This window comes from Pithys albifrons, chromosome 16 (assembly GCF_047495875.1).
Source record: "Pithys albifrons albifrons isolate INPA30051 chromosome 16, PitAlb_v1, whole genome shotgun sequence".
Taxonomy (NCBI): Eukaryota; Metazoa; Chordata; class Aves; order Passeriformes; family Thamnophilidae; genus Pithys; species Pithys albifrons.
Window position 1 is genome coordinate 16,728,629 of NC_092473.1, and position 18,153 is coordinate 16,746,781.

Consider the following 18,153-nt stretch of genomic DNA (forward strand, 5'->3'; position numbering starts at 1 on the left):
GGCAGGGCAGGGCCGGGCCGGGGCCGGGGCAGGGCAGGGCAGGGCCGGGCCGGGCAGGGCCGGGCAGGGCAGGGCCGGGCAGGGCCGGGCAGGGCAGGGCCGGGGCCGGGGCCGGGGCCGGGGCAGGGCAGGGCAGGGCAGGGCCGGGCCGGGGCCGGGGCAGGGCAGGGCAGGGCCGGGCCGGGCAGGGCCGGGCAGGGCAGGGCCGGGGCCGGGGCCGGGGCCGGGGCCGGGGCCGGGGCCGGGGCCGGGGCGGGCCGGGCAGGGCAGGGCAGGGCAGGGCCGGGCCGGGCAGGGCAGGGCAGGGCCCGCAGCTCAGTGCCCCGGGCTCCGGGGGCACCGGGGGCGGCCCGAGCGGGCGGGCGGTGGCGCCTTTAAGGGCCGCCCCGCCCCGGCCGCGGCGCGCGCGCTGATTGGCTGGCGCGGCCGGGCGGAAGCGGCGCTGCGGCCACGTGCGCTCGCGCGGGGATGGCGCGGGCTCTGCGCGCGCTGCGCGGGGCGGCGGGAGCGGCCCCGGCCCCGGGAGGGGGGTCTGGCACCGGCCCCGGCCCCGAGACCGGCCCGCGAGTGCGGTTCGGGCCCAGCCCTACAGGTAGCCTATCCCTCGCCAGCCCCGCTCCTGCCACCCCTCCCTCCGGGGTTCCGCTCCGGCGAGGGCGGTGTTTTGGGTTGGAATACGTGAATTCGGACACTGGCGGGGCGTGTGCGGGGGCAGACACCTGCTGGCTCCCGGGACAGCCCCCGAACCTGCCCTGTCAGCACGGCCCCGTGCCCTCCCGGCCGTGCCGGGTCACCGCTGGCACACCGCGGCACTTGTGTCCTTGGGCGCGCCGGCCCGCAGGTGCTCTCCAGGGCACTTCGGGGAATCCGCTCCTGGGAGGTGTTACCCAGAGGTCCCCTCCATAGCCAGGGCGCCCGGAGCTGTGTCTGTGCGGTGCAGCTCCAGCCCGGTAACCCCCGGGACCCGCTGCCGTCGCAGGCAGCATCCATTGCCGTTCGAGCTCACATCTAGGACTTTCCCCTGCACCTTCTTTGTGACCATCTCCTCTGATTTCCCCACGATTACAGGGTTTCTACATTTGGGTGGCCTTCGGACTGCTTTGTACAATTATATCTTCGCCAAAAAACACGGGGGGACCTTTATTTTGAGAGTGGAGGATACAGATCAGAATCGGTTGGTGCCCGGAGCTGCAGAAGCAATAGAAGAGATGTTGGACTGGGCAGGTATTTAGAAACACCCTTTATCTTTCACTTACTGGACGCTTCTCCTTTAGAGACCAACAGTGCTGGATTGAGAGGGGGTTTGGCTGCGTTTGTGTGGGGTGGTGATGACCCAGCTGTTGAAGTCCTGCTGTGCTGTTGTTGCAGGTGTTCCCCCCGACGAGAGCCCGGGCCGGGGCGGCCCCCGCGGGCCGTACGTGCAGTCGCAGCGGCTGGAGCTGTACCGGGGAGCCAGCGCGGCGCTGCTGGCCAGCGGGGCCGCCTATCGCTGCTTCTGCACCGCCCAGCGCCTGGAGCTGCTCCGCAGGGACGCGCTGCGCTGCCGGCACACCCCGCGGTACGAGCCCTGCCCTCCTGGGGCGTCCTGGGCGCTGCACGGGCAGTAAACATGGAAATCCTGCAGCGGGAGGGCTGAGTGTCACTGCCCAGAGAGAGAGAAACCACGTGTCACCTTAGAGGCTTTGGGGAGCACCCTCCAGAGATGGGGGGGTTTAACCGGACACATAGTGGGCAGGTCACAGCTAAACTAAAGTTCAGGAATCAGAGCAGAGTTTTGGGAATGTAAAAATGGCTGATGGGGTTGGCCTGTATTGAACTGAGACCTTCGTTCTCATCTCCCAAAGATACGACAACCGGTGTCGGCACCTGACACCCACGGAGGTGGCCCAGAAACTGTCCCAGGGCCTCGACTGCGTTGTCCGCTTCCGTCTGGAGAAGGGGGTGGAGCCCTTCCAGGACTTGGTCTATGGCTGGAACAAGCACGAGGTGGCTGAGGTGGAAGGCGACCCTGTGATTCTCAAGGGGGACGGGTTCCCCACGTACCACCTGGCAAACGTGGTGGACGACCACTACATGGGCATCACCCACGTGCTGCGTGGCACCGAGTGGCTGACCTCAACCTCCAAGCACCTGCTTCTCTACAAAGCCTTTGGCTGGGAGCCCCCTCAGTTTGGGCACCTCCCGCTGCTGCTGAACAAGGACGGTGGGAAGTTGTCCAAGAGGCAGGGGGACATCTTCCTGGAGCGCTTTGCTCGGGACGGCTTCCTGCCAGAGGCTCTGCTGGACATCATCACCAACTGTGGCTCGGGATTTGCAGGTAACACCACAGGCTCCTGTCTGCCTGGTCACTTGGTGCTGACTTTGGGCAATGGGTTTGGTTTGTTTTACTAGCTGAGAACTTTATCGGTGTTTGAAGGGCTCGGGAAGTGGGTGTCAGGTGACCAGTCAGCCACTGAAATGCCACCAGGGCTTCTGCAGAGCTCCTGTGAGAGGGGCTGGAATGGTGGAAACTTGTCTGCCTCTGTGCAGCCATTTAAATTGAGTCTGGTGCTTAATGGGTTCCCACCTGGGACAACCCCCACCTTGCGGTGGAGGAACTGTCTGTGAACTCTTGGGAAAACTTGTGCACTGTGCTTAATAATTGCAGTGTTGTCTGACTGTCACACTTGTTTAACTTGACAGACCATGAGGAGTTTAGTCCATCTCATTTTGTGGCTCTTGTGGGGCTTACAAATTAACTTGTTTTGGGAGCTCTGCTTGAGAGTGAAATCTTCCTTGAGCAGTGAAGTCTCCTGGCTGAGTGTTACTTCTCTTTGGCTGACTGAGGTGCGGGGTGTTCTGCTGAGGAAGGTGATGGAGCCAGGCAGAATGTCCCATTTCCCAGTGTCTCCCCAGCAGCTGGCAGAGCTGCATCCCATGTGTGCCTGCTGCCAGCTCCCTCCTGCCTGCCAGGGGGTGTCCCTGGCACTGCACAAGGGGCTGTCCTGTGCCCTGGTTCCTCAGCATGCTGCTGCCCCAGCCCTGCCCCTGAGGCCTGCAGGGAGAGGCAGCGGGAGAGTGGATCTGTGTGATTCCTTTTGGGTTGTGTTGCAGAGAAGCAGATGGGGAGGACTTTGGAGGAGCTGATCTCACAGTTCGAACTAGGCAGAATTACCACCCATTCTGCCCTCCTGGATCTTGAAATGCTCCCAGAATTCAACAGGTAAAAAAACAGTGGTAGCTTTAAAATGTAATAAACAGCACATCACTGAGAACTTACTCCTCTTGCTTTGCCGTGGCTGGAGGTTTTGTTTGTTGGTTCAAATGTGGTCCTGCTCACACCATGGCTGCCTCTTCTTGTGTCCTGTGCCTGGACACTGGTGTTGGGAACACTGTGAAACCATAGGGAGAGGGTGGGTGTAGCTGGGAGGATGCAAAGCATTTAGTTTCAAAATAACATCTAAAAAGAGGTAACACTTCCAGAAGGATCTCCTGCAAGTCCACTCGTGCTGCTGGGCTGTTGTGTGGCCTCATCTTCAGTTCACTGTGGGGCACCAGAGCTAAATGCTTCATTGCAGAAAGTCTGTCTGTGGTTTAATGATGTTTTTCTAATAGGTCCTCAGTTTTAACTGGTAAATGTAGTTGGGGTGACTGTATCCAATCCAGTCCAAAAGCAGGTTTTTCCTCTGTTGCAGGATTCACCTCAGCCGTCACATCGAGAACGAAGGGCTGCGCCAGAGGCTCGTTAGGGAGCTGCAGGGGCTGGTAGAGCACGTCTATGGGGATCAGCAGGTGGATCCAGAGGTTCTGGAAAAGGAATACGTGGAGCGAGTCCTCCTGCTGCGAAAAGTACGAGTGCTGTGTCACCATTCTGGAGCTGAGGTGTTGGGGGATTCCTCCATGAAGCTCTGCTGTGGCACAGCCTGCAGACAGCCAGAGCCTGCTCCAATGCTTGTGTGCCACCTGGCTGCCAAAATCCCCTGATACAGGCAGCTGGCCTGTGGGAATGGGCCTGGTGAATGTCCTGGTGGTCTTTGCAGAGTCATAAGCTCATCCATACTTTCTTGAGGCAGCAGAGAGCTCCCTCATCGAGGGATGACCTGTGGCTGCTGTGAATGTGCTTATGGAATTGCAAGATGCTTTTGGAAGACCTCTGCTTCCCACTCAGACCAGAACTGTGGGTCGTGCTGTGGCTTTGTCTAGATGAGCTGACAACCTCCAAGCTGCCCTTCTGCTGTAGCCCAGGGAGTAGCTGGCTTGGGGCAGGAAGGTCCAGCTCCCTCATGCCAGTGCCCAGGTCTCTCATGCTGACACCCAAGTGCCTTGTGCCAGCTCACCTCTCCCCTTTGCTGACTGAGCAGCATATGATGTTCTGCTTTGCTGCTGCCCCATGCCTTGGAAGCAAAGTCCAAGCAGCCTCTGCTGAGGCAGATGAAGCTCCTGGTGAAACCAGTGTGGTTTGTGTGTTGGGAGCTCAGTGAAGGGGCCAAGTGCTGGCAGGACGAGGGTGAGCCCAGCTGTTCACAGTGTGCCTCTGGGATGCTGCTGTAGTATCTAGGAGATTCCTTGTGAAGGATAAAGCCCTGACTGTACCAGCATGATGGCTGTACAGTGACAGTGGGACAGTGACTCATGTGGCTTCCCACTGCCTGGTGAAGGGGCAGCTGAATGTGGCCAGCCAGCTCTGAGTCAGCCACACGTGGCTCAGTACCTCAGGGACAGCCACAGCTGGCTGAGCTGCCTCTGTGTCCCTGCTCACTCCGAGGCCCTGCTGCCTCCATGTAAGCAATGACGTTTGCTCTGAGCAGTGTGAGGTACAGGCCACTGGTGTGTGAGGGGGCTCCAACTGGGTCTGAAGCCCAGGCTGGGGGGGTTTGCTTCCCCCACAGTGTAACCCTCTGCCTTGTTAGCTTCGCTTTCTTTCCTAGGGTCACATAAGCCTCCTGAAGAATCTGGTGTCGAGTGATTATTCTTACCTGTGGGTCAGGCCCTCAGTGTCCCGACAGCACCTACAAATGATTTCTGCAGAAGCAGATGAAATAGGAAAACTAGTTATAGGGTAAGTGTGCTGCTGCCTCAGCTGAGTGTCAGTGGTGGTTCCTCTTCTATGAAAATTATATTATTAAAATGCAGTCAGAATTCTGCTTTTCCTGTGGTTTTCCAGGTGCTTGGCATAATCTAGTGATTTAAACTTACTCTTGAACGAGCTCTGCTTCTGGCAAGGAGAGAGAGCACCCTGGCACAGGCGTAGAAATCCTGTGGTTTGCTTCCCCCAGACTGTAAGGACACCTTCTTTCCTAAAGGCTCATGACAAGGCAGACAGCTGCCTTGACTGTGGAGGAATTGAACAAAGACCTGAGAAGCCTCCAGAAGCAAACCAGAGAGACCAAGTACAGCAGCATGATGCAGCTCCTCCGCTTGGCCCTCACCGGGCAGCAGGTACAAACAATGTCCAAGAATGGGACCCTTTTCCCTAGTCCTTTTTTCCCCAGTCTTTTTTTCCCTCTTTTCCTCTTTCCTTTCCCCTCTTTCCACTTCCTTTCCCTCTTCCATCCCCTTTCCTCTTTTCCCAACTGTCTTGTCCCTGGTACCAAGATATCAAGGGATATCTCACAGGGCCCAGCATCGGTTTCCATTTGGAGCACATGTGCCAATACCCAGCAACCCTGGCTGGAAGAGCCATTCTGCATGTTTGGAAGCAGCAGCAGTGTCAGAGTAAATATGCTGGTTAATCTGAAGTCAGACAATCCACTGGAGCAGCCATAGGGAGCATTGGCAAGGTTGTAGGTTTGTGGCAGAACTGGGATTTTATGTGCAATCTGCTTTCACAGAGCTCAAACCCAAGTTTTATGAAAGTTCTCCAAAGCCTAATCCTAGCTCAGCTCCAGTGTTAATCCTTCAGGTCCATCTGACCAGGGCTGGCATGTGCCTTCAGGAGGAGAAACCCCAAACCCTTGTTTGAGCTGCTGCTGAACCCCCATCCTTGCTCTGACAGCAGTCCCAGCGTGCATCGCTCGGTCTGTTCCATCTCACTGACACCCGAGCATGTGCTGGGAAGTGCCAGTTCTGTGTGCAGTGACTCCCTCTGTGTTTGCAGCACGGGCCAAGCGTTGCTGAGATGATGGTGACTTTGGGACCCAAGGAAGTGAGTGGCCGGATACACAGAGCACTGTCCAGCTGACAGGACAGCGGTGATGCTGCCAGGCCACACTTGGGTGGCACAGGCAGCACGTGCCATTGTCCTCGACCTGTGGTGTGGTTTGGATCTCAGCGTGACTATCACTGGTCAGATGAGCTGGGCTTTAGATCAGGCAGGTGTCCATGCTGTTCCCACATCTGTATGTACTTGCACTAAGCACAAACCACTTAGTCTGGAAGAGGAACCAAATCTAAATTCAACTCCATCCTGCTGTCACCTTGTGCAAGGAGCCTGGTTTGTACAAGGAACCTGGTTTATACAAGGAGCTTCGTTTCCAGGGTGGGAGAAAGTTATCAGTGTTTCAATTCAGACCGTGTGGACAGGAAATAACTGTTAATAGCAGCAGATCAGTCTCCTTTTGAAGACAGCTTCACAATCAGGGTACCTGCAGCCACAACAACACAGGTCCCCAATAAATACTGTGTGGGGAGGGTATTTTTATATATAGAAATATAATATATATATTTGAGATGCTGCCTTAGCTACCCTGATGTCCTGCCAGGCTGAGCTGCTTGGAGAGAGCTCTCCTCCCTGTGTCCTGGGTCATGCATGGGGTTCCATTAAAAATATCTCTGATCAGAGATTGGAATGTCTTTCCCTCTTTTCTCTGATGCCCTTTAATTGTTAAATAAATTGTTAAATAATTGTTAAATAAACTTTTGATTCTGTTCTCACCAATGCTCTGCACGCCAGCAAGGGGAGGAGCTGCCAAAGGGCTGTGGGGGGTGTTTCACTGAGCCCACGCCCACAGTGAACACTCCACGCCAGGAGAACTCACGTGGTGTTCCCACAGGGGTGCAGGGAGCGAGGGCGGGTGGATGTGCTTCCTGCTGGGGCGGAGCGGAGCCCATGGCCAGCACTGGGGAGCTGGAGCGCTGGCTCAGTGAGTGGGGCTGGGGCTGGGGCTGGGGGTCACCTGGCTGCTGGCTCTGGGGCCACTTCCAAACTGGGTGGGCACTGAAGCAGCTTCAGCTCTGCGGGTCATAGCCTGTTGCCTTCATGGATCCCCTTTAGGGTGATGTTCATGGGTGCTGTCACTGTATCTCTCCTTCCCAACTCTCCTGCCCATTCTCAGCCACCAAAGTGGCTTGAGCAACAGGTTGGGCACTGCATAAAGCCAAAAAAGACTTTTTTCCCTCAATTTACTGTGCAAAAAGGTAAATGGTGCCTGTGTTCCAGCACAACATTTGCAGTGTGGTCCTGGGAGAGCTGCCTTTAAATGTTTTTTAAGTTTCTCATGCTAAAAGCAGTATCTGCTGTAGTCAGGATGTGCCTGAGTTTAAGAGTGTGCTTGGGACTGTATTTTTAGGCAGATTTTAGTAACAGCTGTTTTGTGCTTGTCCCATTTTTGCTGCTAAAAGCACTGGGGGAGCCAGCAGCCCTGAGCTGCTTGCTCACACTGAGGCTGCCTCTGCTTCTTCCTTTCTTATTTTGCTCTCTCTGGAAGACAAGGCCACTGACCCGAGTATCCCTGAGGAAAACTGGGAATGCATCCAGCAGTTCTGTGCCCAGGTGAACGCCAGCACTGAGGGGTAAGGCAGACACACAGCTCTTTGTGTTTGCTCGGGCTGTGACTGGCTCTGAGCTTCCTTCACTCCTGGTGGGGGAAAGGGGCCTGAGGCCACAGGGTGGGGAGCTGGAGAGGGAGCTGGGAATGGGCTCAGTGGGCTCTGCTGCTCCCGGGAATGGCAGTGAGTTGCAAATAGGTGTATGTCAGTGTGGTGGAGGGTGATGTCTGGGAATGGGCTCAGACATCCATTGCTGGAACCCACCAGGCATCATGTCCTGCTGGCCGTGCCCTCAGCAGCCCCTCTGGAGTCTGACCAAGGATTCCTGCCATGGGGTTCTGCAGGGAAGCCCTGAGGGAGCTCAGCCTTGGCTTTTCCTTCCTGAGAGGTGGGGAATCTCTGCTGGGACTTCACCACCTTCCAGCTGACAGTGTGGGCTCTGTGGGAAGTAGCCAGGACTAATTAAGCAAATGACCTGTCAGAGCTTAGTGGTCATCTCTGTTTAGAGCAGACGGCTCAGAGCTCATAGTCTGGCCCCTGTGTCGTGCCCAGGAACTGGCACAGGCTGTCCAGGCTGCCACCAAAGCTGCTGCCTGGGGCCAGCTCTCATGGTGCCTGCCCAGGGAGATCCCCCAGCCTGTCCCTGCTGCTCCCTCCCCAGGGACAGCCCCTGGGCACGGCCAGAGGGCAGCGCTGCCATCACTGGGCTCCAGTTTGCCCCTTGTGTGTGTGTGCCCCCAGTCAACACCATGCCTGAGGAAGGGGGTCTGTGCTGTTGTGAATCCAGCAGCTGCTCCTCTGCAGAGCAAACCCAGCAGCATTCGTTTTTCCTGTGAGCTTTGTGATCTGACTTAATCCTGCTCCTCCCCAGCCCATCGCTTGCACTGAGGCTGCTGGCACATAAAATCCAGTCCCCTCAGGAGAGGGAAGCTCTCCATGCCCTCACAGTAAGTACTTCCATCTACACTTGGGAACAGAGTTTGGTGGGTAGGACAGTACAGCAGACAGTGCCACTCTGTCTTCCTCTTCTCTTAGATGTCTTTCTGTTTTTCTTGAGTGTCTCTCCCTTTTAACTTTCCCTTGCACAAGGAATACAGAAACCAGGGCAGAGCAGAGGGAGTAGCTCCTGTTGTTCCTCCCCATGTTGCTCTGCTGAGATGTTTCTGTGGTCTGCAGGGTCAGTGGCCCACAGGTTGGTAGTGCTGGGTAGAACAGAGCAGACAGTCTTAAACATGCTGCTCTAGAAAGCTGGTGAAGGAAAAATACATGTCCTTACTGCATGATTTTCTCAGTGTCTTGTATTTGTGAACACAGTGCCAGCAAGTTCCTAAAATTAGTATTATAATGGCAAATTTTTTGGAAGCTCCCCAAGCCTGGTTTCTTCAGTTCATGTTGGTAACATTTTGTTTTCTGCAGGTGCTGGAGACCTGCGTGAACAACTGTGGTGACAGATTTCACTGTGAAATAGCAAAATTCAGGTTTCTGAATGAGCTGATTAAAGTGCTTTCCCCAAAGGTAGGTGATGGTGGTTAGAAGGCCTTTCAGAATGAGAAATGCAGCCCTGCTTTATCAGACACTGTGGGATCTTCTGGCCGTGTTCCTCTGCATCAGAGCAGGCCTGGGACTGCCTGAAATACCCTCTCTGTGGTGTAGTCATCAATTCCCCTTTTTGGTGGGTCCTGCACACATTTACCACTGGTACATGTTTCATTTTCCATTGCATCAGCCTCAGGGCAGAGCTACTAAAAGCTGATTTCAGAGAAATGCTCAACTGAAGAACAAAACCCCTTCTCTCAGACCCAGACTTGATAATGAGATTCCGGAGAAACCACCGAGTTTAGAGAACATGTCACTGCAGACTGTTCTGTTTGCTGTTCTGACAGGACAGGTATCATCATACAAGTTTGAAATGCCTGGTCTTGGGGAGGTTTTTTTTTTATAATACATTGAAATGAATGCTCATAAGCAATAATGAGAGAAATTGGGTAAAACATGCAGATGCTGATAAAAGCCAACAACTTTCATTTCTGGTTTTGCTCAGCTTTCCTGTGCCCAGGGCTGGCTGAGGCCAGTGGTGCGATTGCATCACAGCAGTTAAAGGAAGTGGTTAAAGTCAAACATAGATCTGTCTTCACTGAAATAAAACAGCCTCCTTTGGATTTTGGATTCAATAACTAATCAGAAAAGTTTGAAGTGGTTTCATTTTGATTGTTGTACAATATGTGTGTAATTATCATACATTTAATAGCATTCTCTGTGTTTACAGCCACAGCTGTACACACTGTTCTCTACACCCCAAGATACACAGTTGACAGCACTCTGAATAAACTCTTAGGAATCCCTTTTCTCCTTGGTCTCTGCACACACAAACCCCTCAGGGCCAGATCCCTGCTGATCTGGCACCATTTCTTTGGGTTTGACCTTTTTGTCTTTCTTTACTGTTTTGTTTTCAGTACTACGGAATTTGGTCTTCAGAAAAAGTCAAGTTGAGGGTCACAGAAGTGATATTCAGTTGGACAGTCTGGTTTCCTCAGGAAGTCAAAATCCAGGATGCTTATCAGATGCTGAAGAAACAAGGTTTAGTTCTTTTATTTCAGTTTTCTTTTTGGCCTCCCAAGTCATGTGGTTTCCCCCAGCAGATATTTGTCCCCTTCAATTTGTGACTCAGCTTTTTCATAACATACTGTGTGTAAGGAAAAGGGACAGAGGCCACCCTTCCCCAACTGGTTGGGTACTGAAGGATGCATGGAACTGTTTAAAGTGACTTACCAAAGAGCAGCCTCCCTGACTCACAGCTCAGGCTGGCCTGGAAGCCTCTGTTCACACAGTGCTCACACTGTATGCAGGGAGAAGGTATAGGACATACTCAGAGTGATCTTCACCCTGGAATACTCTCCCAGAATTATGATAGATGGGTTCAGAGGGTTCCTAAGATGAATTTTTTTATCCATTCCATTATATTTAATAGTCTTTTGTGGTATTGTAATCCAGAAACCCCATGCAAAATTCCATGCACTGTTGAGCACTGGGGTTTCAGCAGCTCAGGCAGGACTGAACAGCTACTGTTACCTGTTCCAGGTATTGTAAAAGAAGATCCCAAACTGCCAGAAGACAAAATTTTACCTCCCCCTTCTCCAAGACCTCAGAATTCTATTTTTGACACAGATGAAGAGAAATCCAAGGTAAACCTTAGAGTCTTCATGCCCCACCCTCTGATTTGTACTGATGAGAAAAGAGGCTTAGTAATATTTTGTGAGCTTATGCTATTTGAAAGACACTATCTCAGAATAATGTTGATCCTTCTTCTGGTACAACAGTTACAGATCACTGTGAGGCTTTGCCAGAAATGTTTGCTTAATAAAAAGTGAAATGTTTTTACAGAAAAGCATCAGTTTCTGTGAAACCTTCCCAAGGGAGGGCTTCTCCAGGTCTCACAGAAGTCCTGCAGAGTCAGAGAATTCCTAATCCCAAACAGCCAAACTGTGTGCAGGCAGCAGTATAACCTGAATTAGATCATGGGACAGGAGCCTGCACATTTCCAGGATTACAGGAACTGTCCTGACAGCAAGTGTCTCGTGTGTGATGTGTGCCTGTGGCACAGTGCCCAGAGGCTGCTGCTCACTGCTGTGCCACCTCTGCCCTGACAGCTCCTGGCCAGGCTTCTGAAGAGCACCCACCCTGAGGACCTGCAGGCAGCCAACCGCCTGATCCAGAGCGTGGTTAGAGAGGTGGGAGCTCCGGGGGAGAAGCCTCTTTGCAGTCGGGGCAAGGGGGGAGAGGATGTGGCCATTCAGTTTATGACAGGAAACCCTCTGTACTGGATCAGAATACAGCCCCAGAGGAGGGGCCATTTTCAGTCTTTATCACTCTGAATTTACAATGTGGGACCATTTTGGTTTGTTTTGCTAAAATATGCCAGTGCCAGGAAGAGGGAATATGTGAATGTGTGTACCCAGGAGCCTGTGTGGTGGGGCCCTTCCCCACCTGAGCGGGGCAGGGGCTTCTCTCCCTGCCCTTGACGTGGAGGGGGGGTGCAGCTGGGGGCATGTTCTCACCTGGCCCACTTTGTGTCTCCCTTACCCACAACAAGGTTTTAATAGGAAGGAACTCTCCAAGTGTGACCCAGAATGCTCCAGCCAAGCACATGCACTGGCTGTATCAGCTAAATAAACACCTACCTTTATTTCATGTTTCATCACAGGAACAAGAAAAGTCTGCTCAGGTGTCCCGACGAGTGAACACCATCAGCGAGGTTTCTGAGAATGTCAGACATATGGGTGAGTTACTGGAGAACTACAGGAGACAAGAATTATCCCCGGCTGACCAGGAGACCCTACAGGTAAATGCTCTTTTGTCTGCACAAATGCTCCTCTTCCTTCCCTCTTCTAGAGGGAGCATCACTTAGAGGTGATCATGGAGACACGAGTGTGCCTGAGATCTCCTGAGCAATGACATGCAACATTTTGCCCCCAGACTCTGTTCCAGCGTTGTGAGAAGCTCAGGCCGCTGCTCTTCCGCCTGGCCAGTGAGGCAGTGGCCGACGATGAGGTTCTAGGTAAGAGCCAGCACTGTCCTTGCATGTCTTTGCAGCTGAATTTGTTACCTTTGCTGTGACAGGGGTGTGCCCTTCCTCTGGGAGGGGACCGCTTGGGCACTTGCTACCCAAAGGTACAGGCAAAGTGCTCCACTTTCACCACGCCCAGGGGAAGTGGCATTGAGTCTCCTGCTGCCTCTCTATGAGGAAGATGTTAGTTTTCACTTGGAGCTCAAAGTTAAACAGTGAATCTGTTTCTTCCAGCTGACATGTTTTTGGAGTTCTGATGTTCAGAGAACTGAAGGCTTCTGAGGCCTTTTTTCTCCAGAGATTGAAGTTCTCCCTGTCTATAAACACAGAAGGGAGAATATATTTTGAATTTTGTAAGTGCAATACCAAGGAGGGTCAGAAGAGCAGAATCTTTGAATTCCACAGTTGTGAAACTCAGCCCTTCCCAGATGATGATGTTACAGTCCTGTCCATATGCCTTCAAAACCTGAGGTGCTAATTGCTGAAAAAGCGACCACAAGAGCTCAGCTGTGCCTCACACCTTTCACACCCAGGGATGCCAAGGCTCTTCAGCTGGGGAGTGCTGAATTACAGACTTGAGTACACTGGGAAAACTTGTGGAGAACAACAAAGTAGAGAAGAAATGGCAGGAACTAGAAGTACTTTAGAGATGGGTTCAGATTTCACAGTGATCTTGCTAAATGAGAGAGAGGCCTGAAATCAGCAGCTGTGTGTGCAAAATGGAATGAAAGACGAGTGAGGATCTGAGGACAGGCTGCTCCACTGGCCTTTGCTCCAGGCAGGTCCTCGGGTGCACTGTCGCTGTCTCACAAGCAGTTTGGGGAGTTCCATGGAACTGAACTGACCTTCCCATTAGCACACAGCATTTTGTTTCTTCTCTGGTTCCCAGCTGAGATCCTGCAGGCTAATGACAAGCTGACACAGGCGCTGGGGCAGTACAGGCAGGTTGTGGGCAGCCAGGACAGCGCTGGAGGAGCTGCAGCCTCCAGCTGTGCCAGTGTGCCAGGTGAGGAGTGTGGGCAGCCCTGGTCCCGTGTGCCAGTGGGGAGGGCTTGGGAGGGAAGTGCTGCTAATGGAATACATGGGGAGAAAATCTTCTAACCCATAATGAACCATGGATAGACATGTTCCTCTCTGACTGTCCCTGTTCCCAAAGCACATCGACCAGCCCCACGGCGCATGAAGAGCTACACTCTGATGGACTTCTCTGAGCTGGAGGCCACAGCCCAGACCCCCACAGACCCCTCTGCAGACACAGCCTCAGCCTCCCGCCACGGCAGCACAACCTCCATGTGCCTGCTCGAGGAGGAGCTGCAGTCCTTAGGTCTGTAGGTGCAGTTCAGTGCTACCCTTGTTACTGGTGTTTATGGTGGTTAATAAAGGGAGGAGAGCTTTGACTTTAATGTCAGTCTCAAGGGGAAGTAGAGCCTTTCATCCATATGTTTTCAGGAATGCAGTGTCTTTACTGGTGTCAGACTGTAGCCAAATCACTGTTGGCAAAGGAATAACATGTGGAAAACCCTTGATTTCTGTAAATTATCTGTGGCATTTTGGCATCTTTCTTAGGTCTCAGCAACTCCCCTGTTGTACAGAAACCACCATCCAATTTTGGCTTAGCAGAGGTGAGTGATGCTTAGATAAGGTATAAAGGACTAAAATCAGAGGTGATTCTTCCTCTGGCTTTCTCTGGCAGCCTATTTTACACTCTATTCTGCAGGGAAACTGGAGTCCTCCTGCCCTCAGTGAACCTTGCAATTGCAGTTTGCAACCAAATTACTCACAATTATTTCTATTTTAAGTAGTGGTATTAAAAACAAGGTTCTTTTTGATGGAAGGGGTTTTTTTTTTGCTGATATTCTGTAGCATGAACCTGAAATGCCTTATTTTCCAGCCTGATGTACACAATGGATATGGTGAAGCTGTAAGTGCTGTTCAAACCCTGGGACTACAGGAGAGCTGGGACGACAGTTGTACAGGGAAGAGTGAATTCCAGGGCCTGGATGAACAGCCCTCTCCACCATCCAGGACCAAAACATTCTCTTTGTAAGCAAACTCTGCATAATACAGTCAGATTTGGGGGCAGAGGAATACTGTTTTACAGCAGGGAGGTCTAGGAAAACCTTTCCTCTACTCCTGGTTAGTGGTGGCAAGGGATCCATCCACACACTGGCTCTTTTCTGCAGTTGTACCTGTTAATTGTACTTTGTGTAATTGCATACCAAGACCTTCCAAGGGAAACAAATCCCGTTGCCTGGTAACAAGGTGATGTTGAGCTAAAGGAACAAAAACCTCAGTCAGGCCTTTTTATAATAACCTGTCACTCAAAAAGTACTTTCCTCAGCTTTCTTCAGACTGTGACAAAGTAGTTTCCAGGCACTCAGTGGAAGCTTGGATCAGTTCACAAACCAAATGAATCATCCACAGATCTTCAGAGCAGGGGACATTACGATATGATTATCCAGTCTGCCATAATCCAAGAAATTTTACTGGAGATTCCCAGCTTCTTGTGACGTCTTTGAAGTGGAATTTATTTTAATCTCCCTGATAAGGGCTCCAGAGAAACTGTGCACAGGGAGAACAGATTTACAAAGCCCAACCAAGTTTCACTATAGAAACAGAACCAAAATCTGTCTTAATGAATTTTGAAACAGCAACATCTTCCATATTAAATACAGAGAATTTTTTTTAATTTCTCAAGAACTCAGAGAGGATAAGCCTGTAGTTTCTCTATACCTAAAGGGGATGAGGGACTGGAATACAGACAGATAGAGCAAAGGGTGGTATATCTCATGCAGTGTACCCAGTTAATATAAGCTTTCTACATGCTTTTCTTTCCAGGGATTTATCACCAATGAAATTGCCCTTTCCAGATCTCCCCAACAGCTCAGTGGCAGATCCTCCACTGCCCAGTCCAGGCTATGAGCTGAAGCCTGCTGCCTCTTTGCATCCAGCTTCTTATGATGCCTCTCTAGAAAATGTTTTTGTCCCTTTAATTTCAATTACACCGAGTAAGTGCAATCATTCTGTGCTCCAGCTCTGCTTACTAGGAGACTACTAGAGCTCTTCCATGGTTTTGCAGGGGAGCAGCCAAAGTATCTTCATGCTCTGTGGATATGCTGGAGACAAGTAATGACTGTTGTATGAAGAGCTTAATGTACCTGAGAATTTGAGCAGGTGCTAGGGATCATAGCATGGAAATGTCCTTGTCCTCCCTACTCATTAGTCAGGAGTTTCCTGCCGTGGCTGATCTTTGCAACGTGCTCCTAAACTCTCTGGCCTTCACACCTTTAGCCAAGCTACAAGCAGATCTTTTACAGGGGCCTAAAGACAACTGTGAGTGGGAGTTGTCCCCCTTCCTAAAGCAGAACTGTTCCTTCCACCTCTGCTTTTCGATTTCACACTGTAAAGCCCAGCCCTGCAGCCCCTTCCTGGAGTGTCTCCTGGGTATGTGTCACCCCAGGGTCTCAGCCCAGTCACATCCTGCTAACAGGGCCACAGAGCCTTGACCCTCACTGCTGCTGGAAGAGGATGAGCACAAAGACATCCTGACCTGGTTGCCTTCTGCCTTCAGTCTCAAGTGAAAGATTTAGCAGATTTGGAAAGGGCTGGATGGTGATAGTCAGTTGTGGATTTGCCAGGCAGTGGTGGTAAGGGGACAAGTCTTGTGTGTGCCAAAGAAAAGCACTTTGCTTTTCCCATCAAATCTCTGTTGGATCCACACCTGACATCTCTCGCTGACAGATGAAATCTGAGCTGCTGAATACCCAATGCAGACATTCAGATTCTGTCTCTGCCTTAGAGGCAAAAGTAAATCAGGGGCAGGTGCTGTGTGCTGCTTGGTCTGTGAGCGTGCTGGAGGATGTAAAAGTTTGCTTGTGTGTTTTCTTTTTGCGGTTCCTTATCCCATCTTTCCTCTTCTGCCCTTGGATGAGAGGGGAATGCAGGCTTTGATTCTGATTCTCCTCTTGCCTCTGGCAGGCAGTATCCCTCCACTCACTGTGTACGACAGGAATGGTTTCAAGGCCATGCTCCACTTCTCCAGAGACCCGGCTCCTGGCCGGCCAGATGTGCTGGTGATGGTTCTGTCCATGCTGAGCACCTCAGCTCACCCCATTAAGGACATAGCATTCCAGGCTGCAGTCCCAAAGGTGAGAAGCTTGTGAGTAACAGAGGTGGTCAGAAACGTCCTAGGGAGAAGGTTCACCATTTCTTGCATAGCATTTGCCTTCCTCATGGGAAATGGTGTGGCTCCCCTTCTCTGCACGGAGAGCCTGTTGTGTGGTGGTGCCTGTGCTGCTGGTGCCTGTTCCACAGTGGGTATCCATGGCCTTGCTACAGCCAGACAGGGCTCCAGACCTGCTGCTTCAGCTTCCTGGGTAAGGCTCTGCTCTGTGCTGCCTGTGAATGTGCAGCATAGAATTGGCTGTTTAGGAATCTCATTAATGCAGGCTGTGCTTTTCACTGAATGACAGTCTGACTGACATATTTTTAACCAGCTCTGTGGCTCAGTAACACTCCCAGCCCTTTTCCAGTGTGGACTAAAAAGTGTTCCTTTTGTTTTCTCTTTCAGACCATGAAAATAAAGTTACAGCCAGCCTCTGGTTCTGAGCTGCCAGCCTTCAGTCCCCTCCTGCCACCCGTGGTGGTGTCCCAGGTGCTGCTCCTCGCCAACCCACACAAGGTGCTGCTGGTGGGCACTGGGAATGTCACTGGAGTGGGTGGGGTGTTTGCATGAAGGATGGGGAGAGGCTTAATAATGGGAAGATGCAAGGGAGAGACAGAGATGTTTGGAGTATTTTGGGAAGATATTGTTCCTACTGGAACAGCTTTCCAGAGCTGTAATCTGAAGGACTGTATGGGCAGTCACTGCAGGGGCACACACAGTTCTGCCCCATCTGCCTACAGAGATGGCCCCAGGCACACACTGTGCAGGTGTTGGCAGATGATGGAACATGAGGCCACACGAGATACAACTGATGGGTGGCAGATCTGTTGTGTTGGTGAATAATTATGAGATCCAAAGACTGATGTAAAGAAACCTCTATCTCTGAGAAGGTTGTCCAGCCCTGGATTGCCAGCATGCCCTTGGGGGGCTTGCACAGGTCTCCCAGTTGCTCCTTGTCTGTATTAGCTGGAGATCCATTTCTGACCATGTTCAGAGCTTCCCCCTGGCTGGTGTTCATCTCCCCTCCCAGAGGTGCTCCCTGCAGTGAGGCTGTGAGGGGTGAGGCTGACGGGGCCAGCAGTCTGTAACCATGATGTGCCCCTCTCTTTCCCTTTCCCAGGATCCCATCCGACTGAGGTACAGACTGGTGTTCACGCAGGGTGTGCAGCCCTTCAGTGAAGTGGGAGAGCTGACTGGCCTTCCAGAAGCAGAGCTCTGGGACAGGAGCTGAGTCCAGCTGGCTCAGCCGTTCCCCTGTTGCCTTAGCCATGGATGGATAAAGAGGGACTGGGGCCAGCAGCGCTGGCCAGCTCCCAGAATGGCTCCTTTCCTCGGGATCTGCCATTTTCTTCTTTTTTGTGCCTGGCAGGAGGAGTGTGACCTTCTCCCAGCCACAGCCTCTCCCTGTAGCCGACCCTGCTTTACAGGACCCTCCCGGAGAGCTCTGGAGCCTCGATGCTTCTGTCACACACACCTGCGCTGCTGCTTTCTGGGCTCGTTTCCCCTTTTCCCGATTACTTTTGAATTAAAAAATAAAAAGCAAACCCCCACCAGCACTCAGCCGTTGTGCCAGGGTGCCTGGAGCAGGGGCCGTGCCTGGAGCAGGGCCCGTGCCAGGGACGCCCCCACCCTGTTTCCAGGGTCTGGGCGGGAGGGGCGGTGGGATGCGATTTGTGGAAGGGCACCAAGGGAGCGATGAGAGTTAACGGGGCCGTGCGTGAGGACCAGACCCCGGGCC

At 52.4% G+C, this 18,153-nt stretch overlaps 2 protein-coding genes across 5 annotated transcripts; both read left to right on the forward strand.

Annotated features, from left to right (window-relative positions):
* Positions 1-304: 304 nt before the first annotated feature.
* On the forward strand, positions 305-6,759 carry EARS2 (glutamyl-tRNA synthetase 2, mitochondrial). 3 transcript variants are annotated; one of them, XM_071571097.1, is made up of 9 exons: positions 309-592; positions 1,069-1,224; positions 1,369-1,558; positions 1,845-2,317; positions 3,094-3,202; positions 3,675-3,828; positions 4,908-5,038; positions 5,283-5,418; positions 6,077-6,759. In XM_071571097.1, exons 1-9 carry the CDS (start codon positions 469-471, stop codon positions 6,158-6,160), a joined length of 1,557 nt encoding a protein of 518 aa, XP_071427198.1. In that variant the 5' UTR covers positions 309-468; the 3' UTR covers positions 6,161-6,759. The 3 variants fall into 3 exon arrangements, with proteins under 3 accessions (XP_071427199.1, XP_071427200.1, XP_071427198.1); XM_071571098.1 differs by lacking the exons at positions 5,283-5,418; positions 6,077-6,759 and adding an exon at positions 5,117-5,271 and having other exon boundaries at positions 305-592; XM_071571099.1 differs by lacking the exons at positions 5,283-5,418; positions 6,077-6,759 and adding an exon at positions 5,144-5,271 and having other exon boundaries at positions 305-592.
* Positions 6,760-6,854: 95 nt separating this feature from the next.
* GGA2 (golgi associated, gamma adaptin ear containing, ARF binding protein 2) lies at positions 6,855-17,971 on the forward strand. Of its 2 annotated transcripts, none has more exons than XM_071571095.1 (17): positions 6,855-7,061; positions 7,626-7,710; positions 8,558-8,633; positions 9,103-9,201; positions 10,140-10,263; positions 10,765-10,868; positions 11,334-11,414; positions 11,888-12,025; positions 12,160-12,241; positions 13,140-13,256; positions 13,407-13,574; positions 13,817-13,872; positions 14,142-14,293; positions 15,089-15,258; positions 16,229-16,398; positions 16,821-16,940; positions 17,536-17,971. In XM_071571095.1, the coding sequence occupies exons 1-17, from the start codon at positions 7,028-7,030 to the stop codon at positions 17,644-17,646; spliced, it is 1,887 nt and encodes a 628-aa protein (XP_071427196.1). In that variant the 5' UTR covers positions 6,855-7,027; the 3' UTR covers positions 17,647-17,971. The 2 variants fall into 2 exon arrangements, with proteins under 2 accessions (XP_071427196.1, XP_071427197.1); XM_071571096.1 differs by having other exon boundaries at positions 6,856-7,061; positions 16,821-16,931.
* The last annotated feature ends 182 nt before the right edge of the window (positions 17,972-18,153 follow it).